Source organism: Polyodon spathula, chromosome 22 (assembly GCF_017654505.1).
Source record: "Polyodon spathula isolate WHYD16114869_AA chromosome 22, ASM1765450v1, whole genome shotgun sequence".
NCBI classification, from domain to species: Eukaryota; Metazoa; Chordata; class Actinopteri; order Acipenseriformes; family Polyodontidae; genus Polyodon; species Polyodon spathula.
The window spans coordinates 5,911,137-5,921,595 of record NC_054555.1 but is presented as its reverse complement, the minus strand read 5'-3'; the positions used below and the strand labels follow the sequence as shown (position 1 = coordinate 5,921,595).

At 37.4% G+C, this 10,459-nt stretch overlaps 1 protein-coding gene across 1 annotated transcript; it reads right to left on the bottom strand.

Annotated features, from left to right (window-relative positions):
* Positions 1–3,545: 3,545 nt before the first annotated feature.
* LOC121297132 (stanniocalcin-2-like) lies at positions 3,546–9,176 on the bottom strand. The gene is made up of 4 exons (XM_041223201.1): positions 8,780–9,176; positions 6,603–6,745; positions 5,689–5,900; positions 3,546–4,019 (listed from the first exon to the last, which is right to left on the bottom strand). The coding sequence occupies exons 1-4, from the start codon at positions 8,937–8,939 to the stop codon at positions 3,602–3,604; spliced, it is 933 nt and encodes a 310-aa protein (XP_041079135.1). The 5' UTR covers positions 8,940–9,176; the 3' UTR covers positions 3,546–3,601.
* Positions 9,177–10,459: the final 1,283 nt, after the last annotated feature.

Below are 10,459 nucleotides of genomic sequence, written 5' to 3'. Positions count from 1 at the left end.
TTTCCATTCTTTATTTTTTAGAATTTTTTTAAACAAGTTATTTTTTTCATTTCACTTCACCAATTTGGACTATTATGTGTATGTCCATTACATGAAATCCAAATAAAAATCAATTTTAATTCCAGGTTGTAAGGCAACAAAATAGGAAAAATGCCAAGGGGGAGTCAATACTTTCGCAAGCCACTGTATACTCTGAGAGTCTGTCTTATATTCTGATTATATTGAAGGGGAAGCCTCTAATAACATAACAAAACTGACCCACACAATTCGGCACATCAAGTCTTAATTCATCCACCATAAGAAAACTGGCCCACGCAATTGAGCACATGTGTCTGTCTTTGCTTGTGAAAAGTACAGGACTGATTGAGGTGTCCAGGGCAAGTGTACACTGAGGTGTACTGAAAGAGTTGAGGAGCATATCTTTAAATACACCAGTAGCCAACAGCATTATCCCATAGCCCACACTTCTAATGAGCCCACATTAATAGAAGTCACATTTTTACAAGCATATTAAAAAAAAAAGAAAAGCTGTTACCCTTCGGTTTCCTGCAACGGAGTGTGCAAGGTCAAAAGTCATGAGTTGACATTTTCTTTCATTTCCGATGTGAAAAACATGCATGAGCCTATGCTGGAGCATTTATAAAGCTTGGCTTGTAGTCTGTAGCTAGGTCTCAATGCTAGAGAAAGGTGGTAATTAACAATAAATAATATGCAAAGCAACTTTATTTGGATCTCATGAGATCTCAGAAGCAGAGTTGGGTCTAATTTGCACCTTGAGGGCTTGCCAAGAGTGTTAGGTGCTGTGGTGTATGAAGTGGTGTTGGGGGCTCACTCAGGCTACTTGGGGGGCTCCGTTCTTTATTATTATTATTATTATTATTATTATTATTATTATTATTATTATTATTATTATTTTAAATTTCTGTGGACATTAAAGATCAAATTCAGAAAAGAGGTACTGTATTAGAGAAGGAGGTCAGACTGGAGGTGGCAGCATTGAATATGTATGCATGTGTATGTTGATCTTTTTGAAGACCTGAGGAGTACCAGGACATGGGGAATCAATAGTTTGAAGTTTGATAGCTCAGGTGCATAAAGTATAGATGGACAAGCAGTTTCCAAATATTGTAATCATAGGACAACCATTGCAGTACATTATCAACATTGTTAATTGTATTCTGCATGCTTATGCCTGTATTGGTGATACTACTGTAGAGGCCGGGAACTTTATTACCTCTTGCAAGATACGTTGAACTTGGACTGATGCTCTTGAATTAAAGAGCCGGCAGCACTATTTACAGAACAATATCTACCACAGCCCAGACCAGGTGATGTCATCACTGTTCTGGTTCCCAGCGCCTCTACTCTTTACTTTCACAGGGTTATTGTCATATATATATATTTAGTTTGTAGTTTGTATGTTTTGACCACACTTGTACTCTATGCAGAGTGCCAGTCTGTCCAAATTCATGGCAGTCTGTGACTGCTTTATGTGTGTTCATGTGCACCAGGGATGTGGTTGAGAGCATTTGATCTCACAAGTCAGGCCTACACAGAGAGCCCCTCATTGTGTCAGACTGGACTGGAGAGGGTCCATGCATTAAGATGGTACTTCAGCTGCACAACATTTCACTTTGCAGATCTTTTCTGTGCATTAAACTGCAAATTCATGTTACCTCCAATAGCATTCACATTCTTTTCAATGGAATGCGCTTGGAATAATTATCCAGCTTATACAGTCTTTGGTATTTTTTTTTTCTTTATGGTATACTATACTAGTAACTATATACTATAATATTGGTCACAAACCAGTAAAATTAAAAATTAAAAATCACTGGCTTTTTTTCAATAAAGACCAATTATATACAGTGTCCAAGGTGCCAAAAACTGTATAATGTATATTCTACGCTGTCCAGATCTAAATAAGATACAGAAATGTATGTTGCTAATTCAATATAAGTACAAATTAAACAAACTACTAAAGCTGGTTAGACATAAAGAAAGAGTTTAATAAATAATCCACAACACCACTGTCAATAACATTATGGAATTGTATAAAATTATATTAAGTCACTTAACAAAACTCACTAGTGGCATTAATATATACAACACAGGTAATGGAATAGGGTGGGATGAACGCAATTCCAACAACTTATATAACGGACAAAAGAAACTGCAATAAATAGAAATGATACATATTTACAATATAGATAATAAATGCAATAAGTAGACAAACAGATAAACCTTCACACAAAAGTTGTCACATACAAAAATACCCCAAAAACCCTGATTCTTTTTTTTTTTTTTTTTTAATAGTTGCTTGGTTAAATATATCGAACGAAATGGCTTTACATATAATAGCTATATTTACGGCCTATATATATATATTATATATATATATATATATATAGTACTTATATTTTCGATATATATATCTTTTAAGCTGAAAAGAAGAAAATTGGAAAGACCAAAAGAATACCAGTGTCAGTAGACACACTTTCCTGCCTTCTCCTAGTGCAATTCTAGGAATGGCCTTGGTAAATATCACATTTTGAATAATAGAACTCATGAAGTGCCTCATACAGGCATAACATAATTCCAGAAGCTGATCCATAGGTTATTTTACTTTGCTGGTATTGAACAGTAAACACCTCTAGAGACAGTTTATTCTGGTTCAGTTAGGACAGGGGGGTGTGGAGGTGCTACCAATAATATAAAAAACAACCTTGTTTTAATAAAAGGAAAAAAAATGTTTCAAGTAAAGTATGCTATACCTTTTGACTATTGTTTCCCTGATACGATTTGACCTATTGTTTCCCTGAATCTGAAATTATATATATATATATATATATCTATATATTATATATATATATCATATATATATATATATATATATAGTAAAACAAAACAAAAAAACAGTTTGTTTCAATGACACTTGATAATTATGTATTGTTTGCAACTGATCATGTTAATATCAGACAGCGAATTAAGGACAGTTGGGGGGGAAATGCCAGCGTAGAACTATTATACTGAACTATTTTCAAACTTTTCCTCTGGCAAAAAATCAATTTTGTTTAACTGAGTCTTCTTATTTATGCCAGGACCCTTGTGCACTATCTTATATGTGCCAAAACGGGACTAAAAACCAGTGCAGTTGGTTTTCAATCAAATATATAATTAATATACAAACAGATCTCAAGTTATATACTGACATAACACATATGATACATATCTACTGACAAACCTGCGCTATTCAAAAGAAAATTTTAACTACAAGAAGCATTAACCAAAATTCTATCAATGCTTGGATACATATAGTTTAAAAAAATGTAAAGGTAAAGGTAAAGAAGGAAATAAATAATAATAATAATAATAATAATAATAATAATATAATGTTATATGATTTAAAAGAAAAGAGAATATCTGGAAATGGACTGAAAATAACCAGGCCATTCATACTGCACTGCACCACACAAAACCCACAGCTTTCTGGTATATGATTTTGGAATGTCCATTGATGGGAAATCTGAGTTTTTGTGTTTAAAAAAAAAAAAAAAAAAAAAATGTTGAAAAGTTCTGGTGGAATCGGCGTCTTTGTCCTTCACCTCCTGATGTCTGTCGTTAAAGGGTCTTCTTCATCTGCGATGTCGGTTTCCCCGCTGAGACGTCTTGAACTCTGACTGCTGGACCGAACCCGCGTGTGAGCGTTCAGGTGGACCTTGCTGCCTTTCTCTTTGTCTCCTCTGGAGGTTCTGGTGTGGTCTCGCTCAGGTTCAGGGTGCTGACGGCTCGGGTCAGTGGGGTCTCTACTGCCACCCTTACTGCTGCCTTCTCCGTGCCTCTTCTCCGGGGCCCGGGTTGCTGCAGCCTGCTCTCCCTGCTTGCTGAATGCACAGAAGCCCAAGCTGTCACACAGAGCGCCCCAGTTCTGCTCACACTGGACACGCACACTCCGGGTGATGGCCTCCTTCACCTCCTCGCCACAGCTCAGCAGGATGTTCACCAGCTCCACGTATGGCCTGAAATTATGAAAGAAGCACACATTGAATAATCTTGCAACACCTTGTTTTCAATGACTGTAATCAATCTTTCCAACACATGCACTGTAATTACAAATTATATTACAAGCTCGTTACAGTGTTGAAGACTTACAGCGCTAAACGAACACGGGTTTTGCATGTTTGAACATTGTTTCAGAATTTAAATGAATAATCTGATGTATCTTATTACACTCATCAAATTAAAGTAAGGAAAGAAACTGTCTTCTTTCAGACATAATCATTTTGCATTGATGCAAAAAAAATATATATTTTTGACTAACTGGGCAGTCTACAACAGTCATTAAAACAAGCTTATGAGTAAAAAAAATTATACAAAAACTAACCAAGATAGATCCGCTGACCAAACTTTCATGATAATATAGGAGCAAGGTCTTAATCATTCAAACAAGAGACCACAATCTGAAGGAATGCTTGGTGGCCTAAACGCGGAGTGTGGTCCTGTTTCTGGAAGAGTCTCTTTTGCAGTGAGATGGAAATAAACATCAATACAAGATAAATAACTGTGGCTAATGGTGTGGTCTACCCTTTGAATGAAGTAAACCAGAAATAAGCCTGTGGTTATAGGATGCTTTGGACCAGTCCAGTAACTCCCAATAGCCGCCCACATTCACTTTCCACTTAACTCTCTACATACCAACAAACCGAAACCACACACTAGTTCTCAACCAGCAACCAGACCTTATAGTTTAACAATATCAAGAAATACCAGTGTGATTGTATGTCTGAAATTCAATTCTCTCTGAATTCAGTCTCCGCCGAGTGGCACCCTAGGCTGCAACTGTAAGTCCTCCTTGAAGTTAATTTAACTTGAAGTGTTACTTCAACGCAACACGTCTGGAGAACAATCACCTCAGTCACAGCAGCTACGTTTCTGGAGACATGTTCCAGACACGTGGCAGTTATGTGTATTCTTTTGAGGGAAATGAACTAACTTAATTCGATTGGGTTGTTTTCCTTGCAAATTCAGTTACAGCAATAACTGTGACATTTATTTTCCTCTCATGTCTACTTTGTGTTGAAGACTACTTGGGTTGAGGTGTGACTCTGAACCTAGACAGTTCTGAAAATGATGTAGGTGGGTACCATACTGCTATTTCAAAACAGCATAATGCTTCTCTGCCCTGTGCGTAAAATACAAAGATAGAGCTATTAGTGTCATGAGAAAGTAAATTACCATGACCTATATACAGTATGCACATGTCAAAATGTGAAAGTGAAATACAGACACTGTCCTATACCCACAGATTCTAATACTCTCAATAACTTGTGCTAAAAATGTCAAAACCACATTTCATCACACATTGGATAAGAGGCTGAAGCGTGAATAGTTATCATAGCAGAAAAGGTAGAGGTATTTTAAAAATTCACCAATGAAAAAATGGTGCTGCCGGCCAACGAGACAGAATATGTTGTAATGAAAGCCCTGATTTCACTTTCATAACAGCTGCCTTTCTGATTCAGTTCAGCTCATTATTTTCCTGACCGGTATTCATTTCACAAAAACAAAGAGAGCTGAAAATCAGAGGTGGAATTTAGACATGGTCATACCTGCTTACATGGCTGCTCAAGGACTATGGATTCACTAACATGCTCACTTGTTTTCTAAACATTCAAGTCAGACACCTACCCCTTCAGAATCAGGTCTTGAAAGCGGATCATCTCGACCATGACAATGACGTTCTCCTTCGCTGCAGAGCACAGGTTATGCTTGAGGTAGCACTCTCTCTGCAGCTGAACCACCATCTCCTTGATGGCCAGGCACTTGCGGCTGATGCAGCTAAATTTTTGTCTCAGACCATGAGCCATGCATCTGAGCGCATCTTTGATGAATGACTTACCCTGGGAAGATTAAAAAAAAAATAAAATAATAATGCAATTCAATTCATACTTTTTATTTTTATCAACAGCAGGCCAGCATGCCAAAAGATTTTCACAATGGTCTCACTCGGCATGGCTCGGCAGCCTCCTTATGGCTTGAAATGTGCACCCAAAGGCTCATGATACCCAGCATTCCTGATGGAACAAACTGTGAACTGTTGGAACTGCTAAGCAGGTGTGACTGCAGGGTCTTTATTGACTGCTAGAAGCACAAAACTGTGCAGTGTATAAAACATATAACATCCAGATGTTAGATAGACAGAATGCTACAGCTGCAAGCTGCAACCAGAACAAAATCAAAGACCACTGTTTCAAACCACCTAAACATCACAGCTAGCAACTGATTGGGGAAGATGACAGCTGCAGAGGATAATAACACCTAAAAAGGAATCAGTGAATATGCACAAAACACCCAAATATTGAATTGTTAGAAGATAGGCTGTATTGGCCATGGCAGTGTCGGGGAAGTTGAGCATCATGTTTTTTTTTTCGTTTTTTTTTTTCTTCCTTGCAACTTGGCATGGCTTATAGTGCACCCAACTGTAGCAGCTGTATGAAACGCGTTTGCATTGATCTTATTGCAATGTATACTTTGTGGTCTGTGCCATGCAATTATCAAATCTCCGCAATAACATCTGGACAAAGTAATAGATGCTTGTTTACCTGTGCATCAAACTTTCCTGCACTGTGGAGAAAATTCATGCATATCTCATGCAGCCCTTGGATTTCACAGGAGTTGTTTTCAAAACACTCAAAAACGCCACATCCAACGTCGCCAGCACTGACCAGGCAGTGCTGTATCTCAGCTAGAAAAAAGGGCAGGAGGGTTGCAATTAGACACTCACCAATACATTAAAACTCATACCTTTCAGGTAAAGCTGTTCATTTGAGGACTTGTGGGATTCATATCATGAACTGCTGATTGCATCACTGTTCAGATGCAGTAACTTGGATTAGATTGCCACCATGTATTGTAAAATCATACAGTTTTATTCCTATAACAATGCACTTACCTATTTATTTATCCATGATTATATCTGAACGCATCAACAGATTATCCCAGCCCCAGAGCCAGGTGGTAATTTAGATTCAGCATGATATAGCACTGTAAGTAACATAACTCAATTCAAACATATATGAATTGGAATGTAACTTCAGAATCTATACCCTTGTGTTTCATGTAACTAAACATACTGTACTATGCTGAAGCCCAAAAGCATATTTTGTGTGTCATGGATGTTCACTTTTATAAGGGCTTTGCTTTGCAGTGTTGTATCAACACTATGACGTCCAGGGCCCTTGAGAGCTGGTGCATCTGATACTACTTTACCATTATTTACAGAAACACGGTTGGTCGGAGAGAGATGAAGGCGTGAGAAAAAGATAATTTCTGAAATGACATACACATGGCTGCTGACGCCGTGTGCACTCTGCCGCAGCCTAGAGTACGGCTGACATGAACTATTCAAGCGCCCTAAGCATAAGAAAAGACGTTGTAAGAACTTGTATATACAAAGCCACTGATACATTCAAATTAAGCATTTGAGAAATTGATTGTAAATCGCTGTGGGCGAACTAATCAGTTTAATCGCGATCGGATGATGGGGTGCTTGTATTTGTAAATGTGAATTTAAATACGACTTTATTACATTTTATAGAAATACAATAATAAATAAACCAAACCTCCAAAAAAACAGCTGTAAAAAAATCAAAAGGTTATAGTTTTTATTGTGTGCAAAAATATTCATTTTGAGCCTGGTGAAGAAACAGCCAATTCTTAAAATAATCCCCAGGAAAAAAAAAAAAAAAAAAAAAAACCCTGAAGAAACGTATTTAGATATTTCACAATCGTTTAAAAGTATGATTTTGTTTAGGTTATAAACATATAGTTTTACAGACACGAGCAGAGTAAAACATGAGCCAAAGAAAATTAGGATTTCTGGGCTGGCTTGTGGATTTAAAAATCATTCTAATCAACAAAAAGGTCCTCTGTGAAAGAGAGTATAGAGTACAGCTTTAATTTCTTCTGTGCCGGAAAATGAGCCGCTTTGCTTGTGTTGGCATATGAACGGGAATGTGCTTGGATAGCACGAGTTGGCCCCAACGTGCTGTGAATAGCACAGCGGTGTAATTCACATGTGGGAAGCCTCTAATGAGCGATCGTGCATTTCGGATCGTTTTGGTGGGTTTTGGAGACGGAACGCGCACGGTTAAATCCTAATTAATTTGTTCACAAATGGATTCTGCGGATTTTGGAACAGCTCCAGTTGGTTTAAGCCAAGCAGGATCTCTATAGGCAATACAAAGGGGATCAAATCATGGGACGCGTGCAGCTGTCCTTGGGTTATTGCATCATTCCGCATTGTATGAATTACCCGAAAATGAGATCAGCCAACTTTCAAAGACTTTAAACTTGTAATACTGTGACATAGTCATATAGGTATTGCGGATGAACTGCAGTCTGCAGATTCAGCCATCTATACAATCAACTGAATAGTTAATATATCAGATATTCGGGATTCTTGATATTTCTTCTTAGTAGCTAGCCATATATTGCATGCTTGATGGGGAGTTTGCATCGGTTTTCTTTTCTTACTATTTGTTAAAAGCTAAGTGGTCTATGCAAATATGTTGTACAATATTTAGCATTTTTAAAGCGATACAGATCTATTACAAAACATCAATTTGCAAAACACGTGCTAGCGCATACAATACTAGCAGTAAAATGCCTCCAGCATCCAAGGTCCTGGACAGCCTATCGTTTAATATTAAACCCGAGTGAGCCAAGCACTACAATCACACATTTGAGCCGCACCAATGGTACATTGCTGTAGCCTTACCTGTATTCTGCAGAGAAAGGCGTCCTTTTTGCTGGCTGGAGAGTTTTTCCCTGTCTTGCTGGTTATCTGGAAGATCTGTAACATCCACCCCCGCCACCTGATCAATGACCGTGAAAGTCAGCAGGACTGTTGCTAATGTAACCAACATTTCTGCTTGCATAGTTTAGATATAAACTAGTAGATTTTTTAAAAGATCTTTTTTTTTTTTTTTTTTTTTTGCCTTGTTTTAATTTACCACTGCTTACATTAGCCAGCCGTGAAATAGTCGCTGTGCAATGTAGTGCTGAAAAGTGACTAGGACTGTAAGAGATGCTGCCTATATTTCCAAAGCTCTGGTGTCAGTTTGAATGAAGGAGTAAAGCAGGTGTTGTCATTCGGAGCTCTTGACCAATCACAAAGAGAAGCATCCATATTCAAGTTTAAGGGGCGTGGCTGATCTGAAAGTTCTCCAGACCAATCGCAAAATACTTGCATTCCAAACTTTCTCAACTAGGGCAGGGGGCGGTGAAATTTTTACAAATGTTTGTATACAATACTTCTTTGATTGGTAATTTGATTGTCCAACGGTGTTTTATATTCTATTATATATACATTTGAATCAGTGTTAATTGTTACCTCTCGAATTTCTCAATAAGTTTGAATGTAATATAATATTTCATTAACATGAAGACTCCACTTGAATGCGTAACACTTTTCTATGATTTGTTGCTCATTGTAAAAGTATCGTTATTTTAACTATACGGTATTGGTAAATAGTCAGTGATTGGTACAACGTCTATGACACAGGGGTATCAGCGTGTGTGTGGTGGGGGGACAGAATTTGAGAAAATGTCTCCAAAAAGATAGTAACTTCTGAAAAAAACTATTTGTAAAACATCTTTTTAAGAACTGAAAATGCCTTAAAAAGAAAAACAAAAAAACGAAAAGTGCCAACATATTTCGTTTGTTGTCGACTTTCACCCCCTATGTGGAGTTTTGTCTGACTGGAGTTATGTATAGTAAATAAAAATACGTGTGTGTGTGTGTGTGTGTGTGTGTGTGTGTGTGTGTATACAATACCTCTTTCAATGGTGTATTTGCTTAATGTATGTGCACGACTATAGTACCTAATCTGAAAATGATGCAAACCCACAGCAAAATTACTCTAGTCATGTCCACCAGACAATGTTCTTTGTACAATCTGTAATAATAATGACGAAAATGTGTGTGTGTGTGTGTGTGTGTAATATTGGCAAATGGCGCTGGATTTTGTTTTGTATTTTGCAGCAAAGCGATGCTTAAATTCCTTTTGCTACCAACTAATTAATTAATTGCATTAATTAATTAATTAATCTACAGCATCATGTTTCTAAGTAGTCAATAGTGCCGACCCTGTATTAAAATAAATACATCTACTCTATGTCTTGATGTATACAGTTCGTTATTAAACTGTTTATCACCACTATCTAAACAGGTTTCATATGTATTGTAGCTATCGAGATACAAGTTGGAAACAAGTTGTGTATCGGGTCCAAATTACACTAGTCTTACAGGTCTAGGTCATTGTGTAAGGAGGGATGGAGAATCTGGTGCGTTCCAGTCCCAACAAAACAAGTTAACCATTCTGAATCATAAAACCATTAACAAATATTGTTAAGGGGCTGTGAAAGGGGGACGAGGTGACGGGGACTAGACTGGACA

Excerpts from the sequence above, each read along its gene's own strand:
- LOC121297132 (XM_041223201.1), bottom strand. The coding sequence starts at position 8,939 with ATGCAAGCAGAAATGTTGGTTACATTAGCAACAGTCCTGCTGACTTTC. Across the intron at positions 6,746-8,779 it reads CCTTTCTCTGCAGAATACAG|CTGAGATACAGCACTGCCTG; the intron begins GTAAGGCTACAG and ends CCTTTTTTCTAG. Across the intron at positions 5,901-6,602 it reads CAGGAAAGTTTGATGCACAG|GGTAAGTCATTCATCAAAGA; the intron begins GTAAACAAGCAT and ends TAATCTTCCCAG.